Source organism: Aphidius gifuensis, linkage group LG2 (genome assembly GCF_014905175.1).
Source record: "Aphidius gifuensis isolate YNYX2018 linkage group LG2, ASM1490517v1, whole genome shotgun sequence".
Lineage (NCBI taxonomy): Eukaryota > Metazoa > Arthropoda > Insecta > Hymenoptera > Braconidae > Aphidius > Aphidius gifuensis.
In genome coordinates, this window is record NC_057789.1 from 3,907,775 (window position 1) to 3,934,210 (window position 26,436).

General features: G+C 28.7%; 1 protein-coding gene across 7 annotated transcripts in view; it reads right to left on the reverse strand.

Moving 5' to 3' along the window:
- The window catches only part of LOC122848367 (optomotor-blind protein-like), a 53,849-nt gene extending 39,147 nt beyond the window's left edge, over positions 1-14,702 (reverse strand). For 5 of the 7 annotated variants that reach the window (XM_044146406.1, XM_044146404.1, XM_044146408.1 and 2 more), the window contains exons 1-2: positions 12,169-14,702; positions 8,809-9,133 (exon numbers count right to left, since the gene is read on the reverse strand). In XM_044146406.1, the coding sequence (XP_044002341.1) occupies positions 8,809-9,133; positions 12,169-13,051 (1,208 nt within the window). In that variant the 5' untranslated portion in view covers positions 13,052-14,702. The remainder of the gene's footprint in view (positions 1-8,808; positions 9,134-12,168) is intronic. The other 2 variants (XM_044146410.1, XM_044146409.1) reach the window with 1 other exon arrangement.
- Positions 14,703-26,436: the final 11,734 nt, after the last annotated feature.

The following is a 26,436-nucleotide window of genomic DNA, read 5'->3' on the forward strand; positions in this document are numbered from 1 at the left end:
TATATAAAGTCTCAGTGTGATGATGCTGAAGAAAACCAAAAGTTTTATCTTGCATTTTATCAGTTGAGACACGGAAGAGAGAACATTTTGCAAAAGGGGCTGATAGAAGAAAATAAGGGTAAATTCAACGTTAAAGTAAAAAGAGAATAAGCATATAAATAGACAAGAAAAGTAAATGTTAAAAGAGAGAAAGTAATAGAGTACTGTGGAAGCTTGCTAACAGCTTTCTATTTGCATACTACCCCCTTTTCAGTCTCGCCCTTCGACACCAACAGTATTTGCATTGAGAAATTGGCCACAAGCACCAGTCTATATACCTCTATAAATTCCCCACCCCCAAACCTGTTTTACATTGCTTACCGCAGTTCACCTTGAAGAAAAATTTTATCGTCAAGAATTTTCTCGTTTTCATATACATGAAAAATATATATTAAAATTTAACAACTAATTAACTTTAAATTTTAACAATATTAAAATTAAATTGTTCACTATAAATAAGCTTTAATAAATTTACTAAAATTTAATCTAAAAAAAAGTTATTATTTATTATTTTATTTAATAATTATTCATGAGTTTTTATTTTGATATGGATGTATATTAACATTGATTGATTTAGGATAATAATAAATATATTTTTTGGTTTTTTTTTTTTTTTTAATTTGAATATTATTTTTGGGTGTTACTAACCGGGTAAGGGCAGTGTGAATGTATATGTGTATATGAGATGCACTTGGGTTCAAAGAGAGGGGAATAGCGACTCTCTTCAACGATGTCGACGAAAAAAAAATATGTATGTATAAAAAAATTTAAAGAAAAAAAAAAGTGGTGCACGGGAGGAGAAACAGAGGATGAACGATCGTTGGAGGCAGTAGTGTATATACAAGGAGCATATGGTGTGTATGTATATATGTTATGTATGATGCGAATAAGAAAATAATAAAAAATAAAAAAAAAGCTTGGACCGCGCGATGCTGTGAAGGCCCAGAAGCACGTTGCAAGTTTCCAACCCTTTGATTATCACGCTCGTATATATACGCGTGTAGCTCAATAGACTTCTTGTATATCTTCATTCTATATACATTTTAATATACATGCATGTATACAATTTTTTAAGTCAAAAAAAAATAACATATTGACAAGTACTAGCAATTAATATTGAAATTAATTTATTTTTGATTGATAATAATTAATAGATATTAAAAAAAAAAAAAAATAGATTAAATTTAAATTTAATGATAAAATTAAAAAATTATAACAGCTATTATTACTATTTATGATAAAAATAAAAAATAAAAAATTCAAATCAATGTAATATTTATTTATCTATTGCTACTGGCAAAAATGTATATTTAATTTTTTTACTATTGGTGTAATTTTATAAATTAAATATATTATGATAATTATATTTTTTATAAAGGTGTATTAGTTTTCGAGTAAAAAAAATTAAAATAAACTAACTTGAACATTAAAAGCAACATTTAGATAAGCGGTCATTATCTATTCACGCCACGCTAAGTGGTCAAGTCAATGTGTGTGTGTATACACATAGTCAGTGTCAATTGGTCAACACTCAAGTACAACCTATGATAATAAAAATTCAGATGAGATAAACACTATAATCTCTATTCTCAATTTAATCTACAATGAATAATTTTATTAGTTTTTGTTTTTATTTGAAAAATAAAAAATTGTCAATGAAAAATTATTTTAAATAAATTTCTCTTTAGTTTTTCTTTTTTATTTAAAATAATAGAATTTTTTAAATTTTAATTTCACGATGACCACTATAAGAATCGCGTGTGAGACTAGAGAAAGAGTTTTTTTTTTTAAAAATATTTTTTTTATCTTGTACTACCCGAAGCAGAGACCTAGGTATTTACTTCTGCCAGTGTTTTACTGTGAAACCTTTAAAAGCATTTTTTTTCTTCATTTTTAAATATACATGTGTGCATGTACATACATTTGTATTATTTTTTTATTTTTTAATTTTTTTGTAAATGTATGTGCAGGCGTGAAATATCGTCGCGCAACTCTGGTCATGTTAAATGTCTGCATACGTCATATACAATGCACTTGAAAAGCGCACCTACCCAAGTCTCACGATATTAAACGCTCACAAACACGTATATATTATATATGTATGCCATTTTTATTTTAGCTGTTATATATTTTTTTCTCTTTTACTTTTTCCCTATTATTTGAGGAATAATAAAAAATATAATCATATACTATACCAAAGCATTTATGAACACGTTATATACAACACGTAGTCTAAAAATGATGGATTTGTCTATATAGTAAAAATTATTGTCAATTATTTTAGTGTTATTTATCGAAAAAAAAATATTATTTAATAAAATAAAATTATCGGAAAAATTAGAACAAGAAATCATACAAGTTTTGCATGACATAACAAAGATAAGTTTCATTACTGATTTTTTTTTTATATACTTCTAACTAAAAAAATTTTTTTAATATACATTTTAATGTTCGCATAATAGACACTTGACATTGTTTATTACTGTTGATATATAGTGCCTCCTCAATTCATAAAAAAAAATATAAAAAATAAAATAAATAAATAAATTACCTAGTCAAAGACGATAGATAAAAAATGTTGATGTATTCATAAAGAAATACATAATAAAAAGGGTAACGAAAGAATTAAAAAAATAAATAAATAAATAAGAATATATAATAATAAATTATATGTAAAAGTCTAAATGGAATATGACGCCTCTTGCTTGAATTGATTATGTATGGAAAGTGAAAAGCTGTTCGATGTTATCAACATTGTACTTAATCACCCCACTGTGCAATGAGACTATATATATGATGGAAATTAAATGTGATGCTAAGAAATATAATGAATACAACATTGTAAAAATAATAATAATGATTAAAAAATATTATTTAATTAGACAACCACATGTGAGTTTTTATTTTATACATGATATTCATATATGATTGTAGATATTAATGAGAAATGAAATACACAACGATGACTTTAATTCCCAAGTGTTGAATTGTGTTAGGGAAGTGCGAAAACGCGTGCGCAAAAACATTGCGTGTCAACATGATAACTACACTGAACATATATATTTTTTTTTTAAATATTTTTTTTATTTTAATTTTATTTTATAAAATCACAAGAAGTATACTTTTGTGGCCATCAAGGAATTTCATCACAAGTATAATTTTTCAACAATAAAATATTATGAAAATTAATCAATTTTAATTTTAAAATAAACATTCAATTAATAATAATAAAAGCAAGATTAAATTTAAAATTTTTGCCATATCAAATTACCAAATATTTGATGGAAAAAAAAAGCAAATTTTACTAAAATTTATTATAATAATGGCTTTGCATGGCTTTGCATGGCTTTGCAATAATACAACTTGTTTATTCGCGAGTAAAAAATGAAAAAAAAAAAATATATATAATGTCACGCAGGTGGTGAAAATTTAGTGATGATGTTGACGCCCGAGTTGAGTCAATTCACACAATATATGCCAACCGAGTTATGAACACATTGATGATTATCAATCTTGAATTCGCGGTGTGGTGTTTATGATGCGTGTAAAAAAAATTACAAAAAATTGCAAGAATAAAAAAGGTGAGTGATAAAATATAAAAATGATATTTTCTCTCGACGAGGAGAATACTAACCCCACACAACGTTGTCATGCAAGCACTCACGTGCATGAATACTTAACCACAATCCCAGTAACCTTCCCCGTTTCATTAGTGTTGACCTCACACATACATACATAAAAATAAGAACAATAATCACACACACATCTACAAGTATAATATGCATATGTGCAAAATATATACCCAAAAGAATTTTTAAATTCACACATACGAACGAGTCTATAGCTTCGTTCTTCCCTGTTTTTTTTTTTTTTCTTTTATTCACTTTTTTTTTGTTTTTAATTTTTTTTATCTACCTCTCTCTTACTCTTGTTAATATTTCTTTTCATTCTTTTACCACTTCACGTCCACTTCATCGACACCCTTCTCGTAGTGGCATCATTGCCGTAGGAAACGTCGATACACGACGAGTTAAAAAAAAAAAATAAAGAGAAAAAACGAAAAAAGGGTTGAAACAGAGCGAGACAAGTACAGATGCAGAAAAAAAAAAAAAATGAAAATAATAAAAAAAGAGATAAGTTGATAGAAAGAAAGGGTGGCATATGAGACACAGCAACACTTTCTCGGTTGTACAATCGCGAAACACGATTTTTAACGCTCACACGCGTGCATCTTGCACACAGAAGAGCTGATGCGAGAGCTCCCACTATGGCTAATTATCGTGTTGGGACCTTTACAAGGGTCGCTGAGATCTTCACCAACATATTTTTTTTTTTTTTTTTTTTTTTCATATAGCTCTTTTTTTCTCGCTTTTGCTTTTACATCAAACCATGCAATTTTCATATTTTCATTTTGTTTTTTTTTCATCACTTTTTATAATCTATTAATAATCATGAAATTATTTAATATTTATTAATCATAAAATTTAAAAAAAATTACTTGTTTTAATTATATTATAACTTGAACAATAAAATATAATAAAATTTTATTGATTGAAAAATGAAAAATAATGACGACTGCATTTTTTTATTCATATAAATAAATTATTGTTATTTTTTATAGTTTTGTATTAATTAACCTTGCAAAAGATATAAAAATTGGAAAAAAAAAAAATATACTTTATTAATTTGTTTAGTTTGAGTATTTAATATTGTTGATTTGTGATTTTTATCACCTACAGTGTATATACTGTGCGTAGGCGGTTTTATTTTATTCGCATCTAAATGAGAAGATGAAGGATTAACAGGGATGACGACAAGTTTTGTTAAACCGATTATATATGGCCCACGCGTTTCTCTTGCCCTCTCTTTTTTTTTTCTCTGTCTCATCTTCATTACTTTACACGCTTTTGTTTATTTCTCTTACTCCCACCACCCTTCTGTTTGACTAATTCTGCCACTGTCAACAGAACCCCAGTGTTCAAAACCAAGAATTCACCGAGTGTGTCTGTTTGATTTGAAAATCAGTGAGATTAAGCCGGCTTCCATCATCACCCAAGATCTTTATGGTCTCGCGTGCCGCAAAGTGGATTGTGGATTGTGTGGTATATATATATTCCTGGCTTTGCCAAGTCTCAACTGTCAGCAAAGAGAAATGAAAAAAAAATATCGCGAGTCTTTTCAATTAGATGTATGCATGTAAATGTTGAAAAAAAAATTAAACATCATTTCAATAATTGTACATGATATTAATAAAGCAATTTTCAAGTTATTCCGCAAGTCGGTAGGTATTAACGTCATTAAGAGTAGCTTAAAAAAAACATTCATATTGAACACAAACTGCATGTGCATGTGCATTAATGTGCATACTTATTAATAGATATATAATCAATTTTTAATTTTTTTATACTCAAGCCACTATCCTCATAGTTAATTCACATAAATTAATATCATCATAATTTTTTCAACTTCTCATCTTCATTGCAATATAATTCTTAATTTTTTATCCATATAGAAAAGTTTCATTTTTATTTTTTCATTCTCTTAATTATATATTTTAAAAATATTATTCATAATAAAAAAAATATATATATTTTTACATTAGTTAATCAAGCTATATAACTTCTCATTAGATTAAGTAATAAAAAAATCAAAAAAAAGAAAAAAAAAAAACTTAAAGTCATGGGTAATTGGTTCATTAATATTTTCCGGGCCTGAAGAGTATAAAGTATATATAACACAAGTTTTGATGACGAAATGGATGAACGTGCAAGAGGGTCGATGTATATACACAAGGTACAGCAGTTGGGTTGAAAAAAAATCGAAAAAAAAAAATATATATATAGAGGGGGGCAAGAATTTTTGCTGAAGCCCCGTGAATGGCCGACAATTTGAGATCCAGCTGAGCGGACAAGGGGGCGCCGAGACTGGCAAAGAGTGAAGAGTGCAACGAAGAAAGGAGAGGAAGCAATTTTGGGCCTTAGGCTTCATATCACGCATCCACGTGAGTTTTTAAAGTATATTTCGTGTATCCGGATAATTTTTTTTGTATATTTCAAATATTATTCCATAAACTTAAATATGTAAAATCAAAAAAAAAACAAAAAAAATAACAAAACAAAGATCATAAAAAATAAATGGAATAAAAAAATTTGCAAAAAAAAAAAATGAATTTTTCTGTTATGGTGATATTTATAAGAATAAAAAAAAAATAATATAAATGTGTTGAGTTGATGATGATGATGTGTGTGTATGTGTGTGTAAATGAGTGATTGGATCATGATAATATGTGTACAAGTTTGTATATATATGTAGAGGGAGAGTCTGAGAGTGGCTGCATCTGATGCCTGGATATATAATATCTCGTTTAGAAAGATTACAGGTTCGACGAGGCTGCCAATGTATAAAACAAACATCGTTAAACAAGCCCTATACTTATATTCATCTTTCTCACTCATTTACCTCAGCCACAAGGTAGAAATATATGTCTCACTTTTTTTTTTCTTTTTTTTATTTTATTTCGTGCTTCTTTAGTTTTTGTTTTTTTTTTTTTTATTCAAGACTTGAGTGCCCATCCCCGGAGGTCCATTTAGAGCATGGACCTCATCCACTGGACCTCCGAGCCCTATGCATTTATACATTCTTCATATGTACACTGACAAATTTGAGCATATTATATTTTATATTTTATATTTTATATCGGTACATAGGTACATATATGATCTATGTTGCAGACTTGCAGAAAACTTTTACATGACTTGATCACTTCCTTTTCCATCTCACTTTTTATTTCATGAACTAAATATTATTTTTGTGTGGGTGATATGAGTGAATTTTTGTAAAACGCCTTCATGTTTATTTATCTTTTGATTTTTAAATTATAAATTTTTTTTTTTGTTCATTTATAAATTCATGTATGGAATATTATTACAGTCAATTTATTTATTTTTATTTTTTATTATTTCCAGTTAAATTTGATGCCAGACATATTTTATATTGAGACATACGTATACATCAGCAAGATGAGATACAGCGCCACCAATATGACCAGTGTAATTTTCAAAACTGTAATTATCTGTATATATAACTCTGTATATTTTTGCTCTTTTTCTTTATGTAATTTTTTTTTATTTTTATATATAAGATGAGCTTGCTCGAAAATCGAAATGAACAATATGTTTGAAATTCATAAAAAGAAATTTAACAATGTCAAAGTATGAAAAATTCATATATAAAAAAAAAAAAAAAATTGAGGGATATGTTGGGGACGATTTATCGATGCAGATTGATTTAGAACGGAAAAGGGGAGACAAGCAAGATTACACTGCCGCCGGGCAAAGTCGAGACGAAGATGTAACGCCATTGATGGTATGATACTGATATAGTTCTACATTGCAAATTATTGTATTATATCAAACTATATTTTTATTGTAAAGAAAAAAAAAAATACATAAAAAAAAAGTATATTTACTTTTAAATAAGTATATTATTAAATTATTATTATAATTTTTTTATTTTAATTTTATATAAAGATTTATTAGTTTATTTAAATGCAAATTGCGTGAATGAAGCATTGATTTTTATATATCTAAAAACAGTCTGGCTAATTTAATTAAACAGTAATAGTGTTGAAAGTACGTGGCTTTAAACTTTTTATATATATATATTGGCTTGAATTCTCATTTCCTGAGACGTGGCCAACTCACGCACCTGTCCGTCGCACGTTAAATATTCAAGAGTTGTATGTACCTATATGCTCACCCATCGACAACGCGTATTCTCTCTTTTTATATATATCAATGTCATATTACAATTCTATTGTCTTTGTCATGTAACTCTTTTTTGCTTTTTTTTTACATTCAATTTTCAACTAAAGAATCTTTATTTATTACAACTGTATTTGCATTTTGTAATTATGATTTTCAAGTAATTTTATTTATAGATTCTTTTGAAGAATCCATAAATATAATTGTTCATGAAATTGATCGATAATTACTGATTTATATTTCTATGTGAATATTAGAGTATTTTTTTTTTTTATAAAATCAACTGACAAACTATAATCGAACATGTATATAGATTGATTCAAGTAATAAAAAAAAAGATGAACATGAAAATATATAATAGGAAAAAAAAAAAAAAAACAGTTACAGCACGATAAAATAATAAAAAATGTTTTCAATCGGTCGACGAAGCGTGCGCTTACAGTGTCTTTGTCTCAACCGCAATATCAGGTCTTTACACTCAACGCGAAAGGGAAGAAGGTGTAGAAATCCATTGCTATCCTGTTTTTCCAGCTTTTTATTTGACTTTATATATATATATTTTTTTTTTCGTCAATCATCACTATACACAACGTTTCTTGAAATTGCTGAAGCGACACTGATCAAGGTTTACAGTCAGCAGGATAACAAGAATCACATCAGAAGAAAAAATATATATAAAATAAAAAAAAATTTATAGAAAAATGACAAACGAGAATGTACACGACATGCAATACTCAATTGAATATCGAACAAGTTGAATATATTCATAAAAGCTTCACTATTTTGATGATGATAAATATAATTTTCATAACTATATCCAGTCTATAACTAAATGTCTCAATTCAGAGTAAAAATATAAATAAACGCAGCCAGAATAATAAGAAAAAAAAAATAAAAACTATTAAATTTAATATTTTAAAATTGATGATGTCTAATGAGTGGTTAAAAAATAAAAAAATGCACAAATAAATAAAACAAAGAATAAATATTAAAAAAAGTTTCTTACCGGCCACTTTTGGTGATGACCATCTCAGTACCAAGTTTGTGAAATTTTTCCCAAAGCTCTTTGCCCTCAAGGGTAACTTTTGGATCATCAACAACACCATCTTCCTCAGGATGATGAGGTGGTACAAGATGATGTGGTGCTGCCAATGGATGATGAGGCAATGGTAGTGGTGACGAATGCATCATACCCGGAGGCAAAGGTAACCTAAGTGGTCTCATTGTTGGACCACCTGGGCCACCCTGATGGTGATGATGTAAAGCTGCTGCTGCTGCTGCCAGGACGGCAGCGTTTGCTTCTTCTGGTGTGTGTGGACCAAGACCAAGACCTATAAATCAATAAAATTTAATAAATTTATTATTCAAGTTATCAAATACGCATAATAATTTCTTTTTTTAAATTTTTTTTTTTATAAATTATCATGTAGCCGTATATCCTGGTATAGAACACAGTGTTTTAAATTTTTATTTTTATTATACATTGTATTTAAAATCACACGATAAATTTAATAAATAAAAATTTTATTTAAAAATTTTGTAACTTGGATTGTTTAGATCAGATATAATTTTATATTAATTAATGTTTTTTTTATTAAATTTATAAAAAAATAAATATAATTCACATGCCAGTATATAATTTTCATTTTATTTCTATTTTAGACACAAAATTGATTAAATTATATACTTATTTTGAAGATAATATCATGAGTCTTTGAAATCAGGCCAGAATGTTTTTTTTTTTTTTTAAATTTTATATATTTCTAATTTCAATAAAACCGGAAATACATGACTGAATTTAATCTGATTATAAATTATGTAGTTAAATGACATTTTTATTTATCCATTAATCATGTTTTTGTTTTTTTATTTTCATTTTTTTCCGGTGACAATATGTGGATAAATTTTATCAGCGTATTTTCAAAAAAATTATTGTATGTTTATCAAAGTGAACGGGAATTTAAAACTATTGGGTGAAAATTTTTCTTTTTATTTTCGTTTTTTGAAAAAGTTATTCCCGAGGGTAGATAGATTTTATTTATCAAGTTGTATTTACTATATGATGGGCAGTTGGAAAATGCTTTGACCTGTCAGAATGTAGCTTTCAAGTACAGAAAATAAAAATAAAAAAAATTGCAAATAGAATGAATCAACCACTCTGTATAAAAATCTCGATGATTGTAGCAACAAGTGCAAAAAAAAATTTCCAGGTACTTGATGGCCTGGAGGTATTATGCCCACGGGCCCCAAGATTTACAACAAAAAGTTGCAGATTACCAGTTTTAAGATGTAACCAAGAAACTAACACTTTTCTTAACCACTTAAGATACACATTTTCCCCAAGGATAATAGATCCACAACAAAAGAAATAAAAGCCAATTGTATTTTAGCACCAATCTTTTGTAAAATTTACAAATTCAAAAATTAAGAATTTATCTTTATGCTTTTTCTACGTATATATATTTAATAAGATAAAAATAAAATAAAAACATCTTTTTCTTTGGATTGATACTTGAAAAATTAGATTTTTTGAAAAAAAAAAAAAATCAATCAAATAGATGATAAATGGAAGAATTATTTATTTTAAAAATTGGATAGTTTTAAATTATATCAATATAAATATAAATATTATTTCAAGTATTAGTTATGGTTTTAAAACAATCAATCGTTATTTTGTTGCACCCAGAGGCATTTTATGGACGATCGATCATTGTCGAGGATAAAAAAAAAAACCATAAAAATATGAGTTTGTCTTTGCTGATCAAACTGAGCCTTCAGGGTCTTTTTTCAATTTCTCGTTTATTATTTTGTCGTTGTTTTTAAAAAAAATTAATATTGCCTCAAGAAGAAAAGTTCTTATTTACATGAGAACTAGAAAAATTATAAATATATTTTTAAAAATTATAAAACAAAATTTAAGCTGCATAAAATAGCACTATGCCAAAAATAAAAAAAATAAAAAAAAAGCCAAGATGATCCTGTGAACGGATGCACAACCACAAGTCACGAAAAATTAGTATTTTCTTATTTATGCCTTGAGCTCTTCCGGAGAATAGCCACAGTGGTCATTGGCCGTCATTATAATAATTTCTTTTGTACGTTAACAAATTACTCGGCCAAGTGTCGATCATGGCTCATTCTGATTTGTGTGCCACTTTATACAATCGACACATAAACACAGTATATAAATTATAAAATTGTCCCGAAACGATTCTTAGAAAATGACGACTTATTGCGCAAGATATATATTAAAACACTTGTAAATATATTATCAATGATTATTGTCAATTTGTAAAATTGAAACTATGCGACGGAGTCACGAGGTTTAGTTTGACTTGTCAATGAACATGACAACAAGGACCACACAATAATTTTTATAAATTAATTAACACAAAATTAAATTGTTAATATCTTCTATAATTTTTGCAAATGGTTTATATTTGCACTCGAAATGTTCACAAGTGATTATGTATTTTTTAATTTAGAATTCAAGCAGAGTGAGTCTTATGCCCTTGGCTAAGATTAATCACCAATGTCTATATGAGCTGACAGTTGTCCGTGCAACTTTATAACTATAGTTAAAGAAAAACTAAATGACAGAAATTGTCGTCACGCGTCGCTCGAAGAAATTAATATATTCTCAAGTATTATTACATATTCAAAATAAAATTTATTCTCTTTTATTCTCACAATGATTTATCTTGCTCAATTGCTAACTTTATCTAGCATATAAAAATAATTCTTTTATTTTTTTTTTTTATATAATTAATAACGACGTGAATTTATAGCGCAAGTTGAGATCATTCAACGCGACATTGACATCAAAGAGGCAACACAGCAACAACGTCAACAACAACAACAAATAAGAAATAATATTTCAGAAGCACATATAACTGAGATCTTGAAAATTCATATGGCTATAAATATGCGTATATGTTTATTGGTGTGTGGAGGAGTTTATTGTAAAACTTGTCTTGCGTGCAAATTTAAACATTGCGCAATAAACACTGAGTAACATAACAACCCTTTTTGTATTCACCTTAAATTCCGGTCGCGTAATGTTTTACGATCAAATACATATGTACAATACTAATGTATTCAAATATAAATTTTTTTTCTTTTAATTTTATTTAATATATATAAAATAAATAAATAAAATCACAAATTGTTTTGTATATACAGCTAACACAATGTGTTTTTTTAATTAATTTATTTGATGATAATCAACGCGTTTATGATTAAAATGTGTCACTGATTTGACAATTATTCTCATATACTTATAGAAATTTAATTAGAAAAAAAAAAAAAAATATAGTGCATTATATAAAATTATGTGATAAAAAAAGGATTCATTTTGACAACAAACCTTGAGGTGTTATACCGTGTAAATTAAATTGTTGATGATGATGTGGACTTAGTAAATTTTTTCCTGATAAATGATGATTTTGTCCAGGCGTTGAATTTTGATGTAAATGTGGATTACAAAAACCAGCAGCAGCCAATGCGTTAAAATAATTAGCAGCTGCTGCTTCAGCAGATGATGCATGTAATAAATGATCACGTTGATTATTATTATTATTATGTGATGGTGGTGGTGTATCAGGTGCTGCTGATGGACTACCTGGTCCACCGGGTGGTGGTGATGCACTGCCTTGTGACGATGAACCACCAATATGTGATGTATGTGTATTATTATTGCTATTATTATTATTATTATTATTATTGGCAGCGGTCAACAACGAGGATACACTAAAATCAGTTGGCCTCGGTGCCGCCGGTGCCGGTAAATGACTTGTACCAATATGACCGTTACCAGTTGTATTACTCGTTGTACTATTATTATTACTATTACTATTTGTATTATTATTATTATTGTTTAATGTAAATGGCGAGTGTTGATTAATTGTTGGTGCTGATGCTGGTGCGGGGTACGCCATCCCAGGCCCCCCCGCCACCCCTCGATGACCCGTTTTTCCACCCTCAAAATTTAATTTATCAGTATTATATTCAAATTGACGTATAATTGATTGATTATTGGTATTATTTGGTGAATAATTATGATGATTATTGTTGTATAAATAACCACCGTGTTGATGATTATCACGAGTGGATAATAATGTCTCCTCGATCGCCACTTCTTCTACCGTTTTATTATTTAATTCAATTTTTTGTAATATGTGCTGAGGTGCCTGTAACGGTGTACTGGCGCAGTGGGTACCCCTGCACGACGTCTCTTGTTCGAATCTCATCGAGATTAGATAACTTTTTAACAAAGTCCTGCGAGATTAGCTCTTCGAGTGACTCACAATTTAATTATTAAATTATAGTTTTTGTTCGTGCTCTTAATTTTTTTTTTTTTTTTAAATATATTATTTGGAAAATTATAATATTTTTTTTGCTTTTTTTATGTGCGTTTTAGCACAGTTTATTTTTTGAAGATTCCTCAAATTTTGACGTCTCAAACGTCATGTCAACAATTTTTTTTTCAAAACACTATTTTATTTTTTATATTGCTGTCACTTCACAACACTGTATTTTGTCACAAATTATATTTTTTTTATATTTAACATTTGGATGTTAATATTTTTTGTCAAAATGTTATAATGGAATCTCAAGTCGAATTGGAAGACACGTAGAGAAAATTGGAGAGAAAAAAAAACAATTTATAATATTCACTTTTATTATTATTTCACTCTTGATAAATTTATTTATTAATGAATTTTTTTAGCCAACAAAATATCCGTTTTTTTCGGCTTTTTTTTCAGTTATAAATTTAGTGAATAATAGAGAGTTGTTGTAAGACACTTGAAATCCTCTTATGCTTCTCGCTTTCCAGGTAAACACTACTCTTCACGGCTATTGTCGCGTGGTCAGATTTTAAACTCAAAAAGCTTTGAAAATGAAAAAATAAAAAAAAAAAATAGAAAAATAAGATGCTAAAACTCAATGCTGAGTCACTAGCGTCCGACGGCTGGCGACGGTTTGTCGCACTGACACGCTCATCGTGTAAATCGAAGCTCAAAAGAGAAAAGAACCCCCGGCAATTTTAACCAAGGGTAGACAATATTTGAGATCAACGTTTTTCTCTTTTCTCCCACCAACCAATAAGTATCGAACCAATTATCTCACAATTCTTCACGTTTTTTTTTAATATTTTTTTTTTTTCTCAAAACAAACTACACTTTGTCCACACTCAATTATTACAAACAAAAAAAAACCAATCAACAAATGAAAATCAAAAAAAAAATTGAATAAATTAAAAAAAAAAAAAAACAGAATCGAATAAAAATAATAAAAAACAGTCAAGTAGCAATGACTCAAAATATCTTTTTAAATAAAAAAAAAAAAAAATTTTTTTTTTCTTCGTTTTATTCACTTTTTCCAATTAATATTTGATATGCAATGAAAATAAAAAAATATTATTTGATAAAAAAACACAGTACATATATCGATGTAAAATATTGTGATCGTTTTGCATAGTTGTATTTATAAACACGAAAAGTAGAGACCGTTTGTGGCCGCGTACAGACTAAGGTGTTACTTGGGTGGCGCCGCGATGGTCACTGAGCAGCGCTAGGATTGACACCTCCTTCGTGGCTCACCCCCACACCTCCCTCACGCTCAGAAGCGCGTGGAGGTGTTGGTGTGCTAAAGTCCCGCGTAGTATCGAAACAGCACTGCTGTGGCACTGCTGTTCACATCTCCCCACCAGTATTAAGATTGAAAAAGGATAAAAGATATATAGTATAAACAAGAACACGAAAAGCACACCAACTCAACAAAAGTTATATATACACACACATATAAATATATATATAAGGTAGGGATGTATGTTGGTAATGTGAGCTTAAGCTTGTAGACGCGCAACTAAAACTTGGTAGGCGTGAATGCTGGAGGCCAGCAACGCAAAGACTGAGACAGCAATTTTGAACCGAGCTCCTCCTCCCTTCTCTTCTTATTCTGTACCAGAGCAAGATCAGCAAAGTTGCTGATGCCTTTGAGAGAAAGGGAGAGAAAGATTCAAAAAGAATGAGTCAAAGTCAAGCCACAACGATAACGAAAAATAGTAGGGAGTTGCTGATGCTTTTTACTAAAAGAGGGGTAAAGACTGATTTACCCCTTTCCTCCTACTTTTCTCCACACCAATACATGTTAAAATTTCAACTTGTACTCTCTCAATCTCATGTATGCTCTCACTTGTAAGCACATGATTTCTATGGAGCTTACATTGAGGGCGATAATGAGGGCTCGACGCCCGGATTGGCGTTCCGGCGCCAATCCGACTGGCGTTGAATGCGACGCCTTTTCCGACGCGACTAACTCTCTCACTCTAATCTATTTCACATCATCTCACTTGCACACATCACTGTGATTCAACTAAAGCAACGAAATATCACGATTTGGACCGAAGAGCATCGCATCATCCCCACCGAGCGTCATCGTGACATCGCGTTAAGAGTGTTAACCGCGAGTACGCCCATTAACACCGAGTCTTAACCCCTCTCACTATCAACAAGCAACCCCTATAGTAGTCTCATATTTAGCCAGATATTTTTTTTCAATAAATTTTATCTTAATTATTTTTCAAGTCAAGATGATGATCAAGTTACTAGACATATTTGTGTTTTGTTAAGTGAAAATTTTGATTTGCAGTTTTTCTTAGTAATAATAGGTCCATTCTGCATAAAATTCAATGTCGATGATACATTATCAAAGACGAGTCTATGACTTCTTGACAAGATCTCTGCAAAAATAGTATCAGTGCACAAAATACATGATAATTTCGATACAAATATGAATTAGTACAGCATTGTTTCATCAGTGGGTTACAATGTCAAATAATTTGTTTATTTTCAACGAAAACGAATCGAAGGCGAGTCCGTTTATATTTCTGACTCTCTTCATCGAAAAAAAAAATGACAATTAACAAAAACTTGAAAGGCTATTTCATAATCTGTAACATTGAAGCACATGAAAGTTGGCTGTGGGGTTTAGTGTGAAAATTGACGCGCAAAGGCGAGATGCGCACATTGACACAGCGAGTTGATCTCAATTGAAAAAAAATTATAGCGTTTGAGGGGAAAATTGCTCTGGAGTAAGGAGATTTCAGCTCCTCCCACAAACTCCCCACTCAAAATTTCAATATTCTCCCCACTTATTTAATTCAAAATATAACCGACCCATCGAGTATATTATCCCCGCTTCTCCCTTAAAATATAACATGATCATACACACACACATGTATTCTGATAACACCAATACATTTTAAGAAGATTGCGCACAAGACTTCTTCAACATCGTCATCCTTCGCGCGCAGAGTGTCACAGCGACGCCCAAAGCGTCCGTGCAAGAAAATTTTCTCAGTGTATGTGTCAGTTTATAGTAATATGTATGAGTAAAAAGTATGTATATGTATATGAGTATATTTATTTGGCTTGGTGTACATTAGTTTGAGCTTACTCTGAAAATCTTTGTTAGTATGTGTCAAAAAACTTTGCGATAAGATAAAAATGTTCAAGACTTTTTAACCGACGGCCAAAGTGTATATATTTACAAAGTCTTGCACATACTTTTTTAATTTTTTTGCTTACTTTCAAGTTATATGTATATACAGCAATTATATAAAATGATTAACGAGGTGTTGAAGCTTATTGACCGTTGTAAATACTCATTCACACGATCAACAGTCTTATTCAACGTAAAAATACCGTCGCAACTTAACTCAAACAACTTTAAGCGACTCACATAATTAATGAAAAACTATTAAATTTCATTTAAAAGTATTGCTTGGATAATTTATATAAAATTAATATTGTGAATAAAATAAAATTACTTTTAGGAATTACAGATAAATTTTTATTTTTTTGAATTATTATATATACTGTGATTATTTTATATGACAGAATTATTTATATGCTAGTTGTTTATTGTCATTGCTATAAACAAGAATTATGGAGTTGATTTGTGTCTTTTTTCATTGATATCTTTTGATTGTCAATGCTCTTATGTACTCTGAGTTTTTACGAATTTATTTATGTCTATATGTGTTGAATATATAGCCCTATATTTATTTTTATATTTTATGTTGTTCATGTACAACAGTTGTACATATATCAACTGGAAATAATCAATTTTTAGTATATAAAAGTTGCTGAAGAATTTCAAGCTTGTTTTTCTTTGTGTCATCAACATCTATTATGGACATCTCCTATACCCATCATCATCATATATATTGAGTAACATTATTTTTATTTTTTCATCATTATCATAGAGACACAGAAGTATGCTAAATTTATTTCATTTGTATATTATATAATCAATAATGTATTATTAAAGTAAAAATAAAAATAAACTGAACGAAAAAAAAATAATACAAATTTTTCTTGACCTTATATTTTTTTTTTCAAACTAAAATATATTACTGAAATATTGAAAAATTAAATTTAAAAAAAAAGCTGACTTAATAATTGAATGGAAAGATAATAATCTAAAATCAAAATTTTTTTTTTTTTATTTAACTCCAAGTATATAGACTTAAGAGTTGAATTAGAAAAAAATTTTAATACATTTTTTTGCAAGTACAAGATATTAAATTTCTATGAGTAATATAAAATCGATACTGTATCAAACGAAAGAGTTAAAAAAATATTCAATAACAATAATAAATTGAGAAAAGCAGATAGATGAAAAAAAAAAAAAAAAAAAAAAGAATATATGTCGAATGCCATCAAAAATTGCAGTCAGTCGGGATAAAAGCAAGATCAATCGAAAAAAACATCAAAAGTGTATGACCAAGAGCACATATAAGAAAGATAAAAAAAAGCAGCGAATCGAAAAGGCCAAGCAAAAAAAAAAAAAAAAGTCAAAAGAATTTAAAAAAAATTATAAAGCTCTGCAGTATTAAAAATAAATAAATAAATAAGCTATCTATTTATATATAAGAAAATAAAGCACATAGACAAAGTAAGCAAATTAAAAAAAAAATAAAAAAAAAGTTAATAAAGTGTTTAAAGTATATACATATATAAATACACTTGGTACATGAATATCATGAAATATATATTATCTGACAGAGATAAGTGAAGATAGCGATGGTCATAATCGCGCAAACCGCGTTATAATCCACAGTGAAAAATTTTTGACGACCTACGTGACTGAGAAAAAGACAACGCGGTTTTATGGGCGGGTATGAAGAATTGAAGTAAAGATTGGCCACACCTTTAGGTAGTCTCGATGATCCCCCACCATATACTTTCATCATCGTAACAAGGCGGCGCAGAATCGTTGAATTAAAAATATGGTGGGGTTTGTACATACTGCTTCACAAACACAAGTACATATTGTAAGTCCAAGAGAGATAGAATATATAAAGTTACAGCAATATTATTCGCTATTAAAAAGAGACAAAAATAACAGCAAAAACGGGGAAATATTATATGGCTGTGTGGCTGTTGTTGTTGTTGTTGTTGTAAATGCCTGACGGAGAAATGAAAAAAAAGGCAAACGATAAGAGAAGCTGATTCTACACGACACTCATTTTCTACACAGACGATGCGAAAAATACATTTATGCAAGAGATAAAATGAGATAAAATATTGGGAAAATTGTGGGAATAAAAAGAGAGACTGAATCTCATCTCTGAAGGGTGAGCGAAAAATTATGTGTATGGGTTTTTTTTTTTTTTTTTCTTTTTTTTCTATGTGAGAATATGTGTGTGGGTTTCAGTAAAGAGTATCGAGGGATGAGTAAGCCGAGATGGTCGTGAATTGTTTTATTACCGTAAATGTATACAGTCAGTGTATACGCAAGAAGATATTCCTTCAAGATAAATTTACCATAAATATACTTCATTTATTTGATAAGAATACTTTATATAAATTTATCAAAGAAAAAATTTAATTTGTTTAAGCAAGAAAATTTTGTAAAACAATAATAAAAAAAAATCAAAACAAAATTATGGGGTTTAAAAATTTTGAGATTTTATATTTGAAGAAAAAATATATCAAGATTTTATTTTAAATTTTTTTTTAGTCAATTTTTCGTTTACTTTGTAGAGCTATCCTTTTTTTTCTGTTGGGATTTTCCTGATTGCCTGGACCTTTTAGTTTTGCTTTAGATGGTTTTGGAAATTGACCGTCGCTTGGCTCGACCTTTTTTTCTACATATATATACGACAATTTCAGCTGCTGACCCTTATGTATTAATTTTTTTTTTTCTTATTTTGCTACATGAAGAAAAAAAGGAAAAAAATTAAGTAAAAAACACGCTTGGTTTGTTCAAGTAAATCGTTAACTTCAAGTAATACTGAAGAGCTTAAAGACGAAGAAGAAGAAAAAAATTAATTTTCTAAGAGTTTTGTTATGAATCGTTATAGATGTATGGATAAAATATAAATCCCGTTGGTTTTCACTACACATTGTACACGCCTTGCTGTCTCTGTAAATCTTTTCGGTTCATAAAAATTTTTAAATTTAAATTTGTTGTAGCATATGCGTGACGATAATTTTATTTTGCGTTATTTTTTGTGTATGATATATGTAGTGTACATATTTTTGTAGCTCATCTCTGAGAGCAATTTGGCTGTGAAAATGGAAAACAAAAAAAGAGCCAATGAGTACATGTGTTTGTGTATACATAAATTCTTTAGATACATACAAACATGACTTGACTCTTGAGATATATTGTAGAAAATACTTGGGAGGTAAAAGGTTATACTGACGCCAAAGAGTTTGTGTGTGTTTAAATTCAAAGCCGCCATCGTGATCTTGGTCTGCCACCAAAATGACTGCGTACATTTTCACTTTAATTTTACATTTGACTTTGCATTTACTAACTTTTGCTATTTCATCTTACATCCAGAAATGATGATGCATTATCTGCACTATCTATATGTGTGTGTTTGAAGAAACTTATAGTCTCGGTCTTTTGCGTTAACGACGCGCAAATGACTTACGACTTGCGTGTTACAGACATGACATCAAGAACACATTATCATCGAGTCAAAATCCCAACATCACCATTAGTAAAATAATATAATTAACATTAAAATTTAAATATTATTATTCTCTAAAATATTATGCATTTATTATATTTGAAATGTTTCTATATTGAATATTTTATCTTGATGATAAATTATGATAACGAAAAGGATTAAAATAAGCTTTTTGTCATTAGCCAATTGGGTTAAATAAATTTTACAGTGGGTCTTGTTTAATCGATCGTTATATATGCATATCGTAAGCTATCAAAGAGTCTTTAAGGACTTTAAGTAAAGAGCTCGATTTAAATTTAAACTTTCAAGAAAAAAAAATATAATAATAGTCGTTTTATGTGTGTTGAGAAAAACTTGGAAACTTTGATTTTCCAACTTGTCTCTCTTTTGTATGAACAAACTTTTTTACCAAGTTAAGTGTATACACAAATTATGTGGTATAAAAAAAATGTCTTGTATATATAATTTTTTTTTTTTTTTAAACTAATACTATTAATATTCATCGTTTGCGTGTAGCTATGTAGTTGCAATTTAATATTTGATGTTTTATTATTATTTTTTTTTATTTTTGCATTTTTCTTTGTTTTGTTAATTCAAAAAAAAAAAAGTTTTTTTTTTTATTTCTTGTTTCTTCGCTCCAATGGTGAAATTAATTCACTAAATTTTTTTCAACTGAATTTGCCAGAGGGACTATTTTCGACAGCCAATTAGGAAATATTTTTCGTTGAACGAATATTTTTCTCTTTTAGAAGATATTATTTTAAAATCAGATAAAAAAAATTTTTTGCTAGTTTTAAATTTGTTTTTTTATCTTATATATAAACTGACACGATTTTATTTTTTTGTTTGTTCATTTAGTATAATATTATTATTTAAATTTTTATATTTTACAATAAAAGAAAATTGCTTTTAAATAATTTTTTTTATTTTTCAATAAACAATAAACATTTATTTATCAAAAAAAAAAACGAAATATATCGTCTTAAAAATATATTAAAAAAGCTTGTTTATATAAAACCTTGCTATTTCATTATTCTTCTGATCGCGTTTGTAATAAAATAAAAATAAAATCAACTTTAAACACCGATGCATAAATAATTCAATAAAAAAAAAAAAAATATAACTTTTAGTATACAAAAAGCATTGAAAAAACATAATAAACGAATTTAAGCAGTGACTTGAAGAAACGGAAGTGACTGAGAGTTTATACAAGTAGTCCCCTCGGTGATTCCACCAAAGGAAGTCGATCTTTTATCTCCAAAGGATTTATATCGTCAATCAATCGGCGATCGCAAACGGTTGAATATAAATTTTACTTTTTTTTATTTATCAAATCCCTTCTACGAGTGCAGTTTTTTTTGTTTCATTTTTTTCTCTCTCTCTTTATCTTTTTCTTTTACAATATAATTTTATCTCTCTTAAATTTTTCTTCAACACTGAGAGAATAAATCTAGTTAAGAGTTACACTATAAAGCTTAAGTATAGTTACTCAGTTTTGTCCAATGGAAAACCGTCAGTCGATGTTCAAGATAATTAGGTCGCTAAAACCACGCAAACCTTGCTCTCATCAACTGCAGTCATCGTGACACAGTATATATATACACCAACCGACCGACCGACCAACCTGAGAGCCAACATATCCAATTCAACAAAAGCAAAAAATAAAAAATACTTAAACTCATTTCAAACTTTTCTCTTCTCTCTATTATTTTTCCCATCATTTTTTCTTTCTTTTTTTTTTTTCTCTTTTTTCTTTACATACATATATGTATTCCCTTTCTTTTTTTTTTTTTCTTTCACTTTACCAAACGTAAACTCTTTTGCTTTGACTATTCCGCCTGCGGGGGTGCACGTATCAAACGCGAAAGTTTTATATACCGGTCTCGATATCGCATTTTATAAAAGGACCGAATCGGTGAAAAGGAGAGCAAACGAGTGATCTCAAAACCAAGTCCACCACTTTGAATTTCAACGCGTGTTTTTATATATATATATATTATTTTATTTTTAAATTTGTATATTAGCTAGTATAAATGAATGTATGAGTGTACATGCGGAGAAGAATTGTGAGTAACCATCAATGGTGTCGGCATATTTCTCTGATGCATTTTAAATGGTTTATTCGCAAAATATCGTTGAGTCTTATAATCAACCTCCCGCTCTTCTCTATAAAATTTACTTTTCTCCCTTTTTTATATATTTATTTAAACAGCTCGAATATAGAGTTGAGTATATTACCGGGGGTTTTCGAAACAACGAGAGAGGCTATGACGATGATGACGACTATACGACGAGCTTTTTTGGCGGTATGCCGGCAGCACTGAAAGGGATATCGCATTGCGCATTGGGACTGACGGGACAAAACATACCAGCGACAATAGGTATACATAGCTATTATCTTTTTACTCTTTCTTTACATCCCTCTTCCGTATTTTGCCTCTGTCAGGCCCACTGTAAAAATGGATCAGTCGAGAAATAGTTGTTTCGATGTTTGCGTCGGTGCGAATCAACAACCGAAATTATTGCTTATGTGCGTGTAAACCAGAGGAAATAACCTCAGGGCCTTACAGAACAATTAGCAAATGACGAGGAGTTTGAGTCCCAAGATTTGGGAGGATGCTTAGACCACAATTTGCTACCGACTTTTTCTCGCGTGCCTATCCATTAATTAACCATATATCATTACTTTATTTTATTCTCTTTTTTAAATTGATTCTATAATTTTTTGTTTTTCCATATAATTAATAATAGATAAAAAAATTAATTTCTAAGCTCACTATTAACTTGGTAGTTGATGATGGAAATTCAAAATTGATTTTTTTGGCTTGATCCATATGAAACAATAATCAATAAAAAAAAATTTTTTCATTATCTTTTCAGTGTGTAGAAAAAAATCTAATTGTCAATTCACAAAAAAAAAAAAAATGACAAATAATAAAGCTCGATAATTGTATGAGTTTTTTTTATTATTTGCATGCGAAAATATGTATACTTTTTAGTTCACGAAATAAAATATTAATGTGTGAAATGATGTCATGACTCAATGCGAATATCCACAGAGAGTGGGCGTAATATTATGATGAATAGAACATCCTTCTTCGAGGCCTATCATTGAATAAATACTTGACAACTTATACCCTACATTGTATCATTTTTTTTTTCTTTAAATAAAAAAAAAAAACTATTGCTTCTTATTATACAGCAATGTGTACGTATATATAGCTCTGTGGTTATGGTCATATGGATCGTTTGTAACCCATCATTAGAGCATATCGATATGGCACATTGACACATTATTCCAATTTTTCATCTGCATATAAAAAATACTTGGGTTCACTAATTATTCAAGCAAATATAAAATTACAAATGTACAAATCATTGTCATTTATTTTTCATTGTTTTGGTATATATATACCTGTGGGTGAATTTCGAAAAATATTTAAAATAAAAGCACAATGTATAAACAATTACCGTAAAAGTTGCGTTGGATTTATGGATAAATAAATAACAGCAGTATGATATTGCTGGTTATGCCACAAAAATTATGATAAATATTTATGTGTATCAGCATTGTCAGCTTATACCCATACAGGTCGTTGATCAGTATACGTTCTCATTTTTAAATCACTCGTTGTCACATACACACTACATACACAGTTGGAAAAACTTTTCTTTTTTTACATTCATCAGTGCTCATAATAATTCAAGTATCCACCTCAAATACATTCCGTCGTTTATACGCCCCTTTTAAATACGATTCATCGTCTTTTTTTTTATATATTATCTTTTCTTTTTGTTCATGTGTCTATATCTACCTACGTGCACGAATGACAGATGCGTGTATGTTTGCTAGGTTTAACACTTGACATAACGTAGACAGAATCGATATCAAAGTAATCAAAAATGTACAAAGTTTTTTTTTTTTTTTTTTCTTCATTTCTTTGTCTTATTATTATTTTACATTTTTTTTTTTTTTAAGCATGAAAACATTGCGATATACCCAGTGAACATAACTGATGTATTAATTATAAATTGTTCATGCGAATTGGCCTAGAATTATATTGTTCCAATTGCGTATGGATATTTTAATTTTATTCGAAGAATTTTAATTTTTTAAGTGTACCTCTATGCTCGAAACAAAACTAATTAAATATTAAAAAATACAACAAATGTATTGATGATGAATTTGACAATACAATAACTCACCCAGTCGATGCTATTATTTATTCATTGTGTTTGTATTTTTGGATATTATGTTCAAAGTGAAAACGCCTTAGAAAATTTTCAATAGGAAGTAAACAATATACGTATATTATTAGTTAATAAATTCCAACATGCACTGTACATCTATATCACGACAAAAAAAAATAATATTTATAGAAAATACCACGTATTTACACCAGCTGCAGTACAACATTAAAAACAAAAATGAAAAATATATATAAATAAATCCTTTTAAATACTAATGCATATATGAAAAAAGAAAAAAAAAATAAATTTTTTTTTATAATTTACATTAAAATAATATATGAAAAACAAAGCTTAAAAAATTTTTAAATAAATCTTAATGATCAGCATAAATCTCCATAAATCTGTAGATTTTTTTAGATGAGTGTCACAATTGGAGGACCTTGGAATGTATATTTAATGTTCAGTACAAAGCTCATCGCATATAAAACCATATTAAAGTGATTCATCAGTATAATCAAGCTGTACACAATGAAAATCAACCACGAGAATTCATGATTCCCCATCATAGTACATTATATCAACTTGAATACGTATATATATTTTGAATTGGCCACCCCTTTTTGGTGATGCAGGTCTCGTTTGTCCAAACTATCAATCGATACCTCCCGGGCAAAATGCTATTGCGTATAGAGATTTAAACACTAGTGTTAATGCAGCTGAATATTTCTATCTTTGTCTATTTGGATTTACAATCAATACAAGCTGAGTATAAACATATATATTTCATCCCCTTGAATTATCAGAATTACAATTTATCTTTGTCTTTGATATTTCTGTCTCATACGCACTTTGACCCCCTTTATCCTCTTGACGATAATACAGTAGAGATTTAACAAAGTAAATGTTAAAGAGAGAAATGAAATAGATATGTATGTGTTATTGAGATAGAGATAAATTCAAACTTGTAGAGAGATCAACAAATCGAAATCTCTGTTATATACTTTTGAGCTGTGGACATCTGTCGATGTGTAACACAACACCATCTAATACTATTAGAAATATATACCCAAAATTCAGTTGGCCTGTGTGTGTTCATGTACCATCAATTGAAATAGTGGGATTGACAATGTGAATGTGTGTACTTGGGGGTTGGCAATACCGACCCTTTTGAGTTTTTATTTTTTCCTCCTCCTCCGCCTCCTCATCACTTGTGTCCACTGACATCATCAGCATCCTCCCTGCAGTTGTCCAAACCATTCTAAACCTCCGGCTCACTCTTTATACTATATATATATTTCTATCTTTGTCAATGTCTATGTATGTTGCTAGTCTTTGTTGTTCTAGTCACTACCATCGACCATCCAAATTACCTTTTGTAAATTCGGACGCGTACATCCCTCTATAATGCTGCCCAGGACATGATCTTTTTCTTTTTTTATATTTATTTTTTGTTTATTTAGGTTGAATTTTTTTTACCCTCTATTTTTTCATTCATCTGATTTTTTTTTTTTTTTTTTAAATACAACTTGATTAAGATGAATATTATTTTTTTTTAAATAAAAAAAGCGAGGATATTTATTTAATTTTTTTTTTTAGTTGAATGCGATATTTTAATAAATTTATAGAGTTATTTATAAATGTATATTATACAATATACACCTACTCGATTTTCTATAACTCATCCATTAACTATTTACATTAAAAAAAAAAACAAAAGAAAGAAAATTACTAGTAGCCGAATGTCGTAAATATTTTAGTAAAATTATTTTCTGTTATTTTATTATTGATATGGATATTTTGATATACATATAGTATTATGAATTTATGTGACAATAACAATATGTCATATTTTCTGTTGAATAATCCATTGACTTATTGAATCTATTGATAGATAACCCGAAGGCATATGTTCGCATAGACTGATAAATATAAATGCTAAAAGACGTAAATATATTTGTGAATATATCTGTATTTATGTTTGGACATTCTCATCGATAATTCAACATATATGTAGCGAGACAAGTACACAGGTGAGGAAGTATAAAAACGTCACCAGTTGTCGTCGTATAATACATAACTCTACCCCCTTTTATTTCTTTTTCTTTTTTTTTTATCTATATACCAGTTGAAATTATTATTTCCCATAATGGCGCCAATAAAACTTTCATCATGAAAGGAAAACGTTTTTATGCAATACTCATCGTTATACTTGTTTGTTTTTTTTTTCTATTTTTTTAATTTTTTTCTATATGACGATTCAAACAAAAATAGAAATGTCTATATGGTTTGTTTTTTTTTCCATCTGTTGGCTGATAAAATAGCCTTGTACAGACTGCTCTACGTTGATGATGGAAAAAAAAGAAAATTAAAAAAAATAATTACTATATATCGTTTGATATTTTCATCAGGTATTAATTTTTTGAATTTAAAATTTAAAAAATATACAATTGT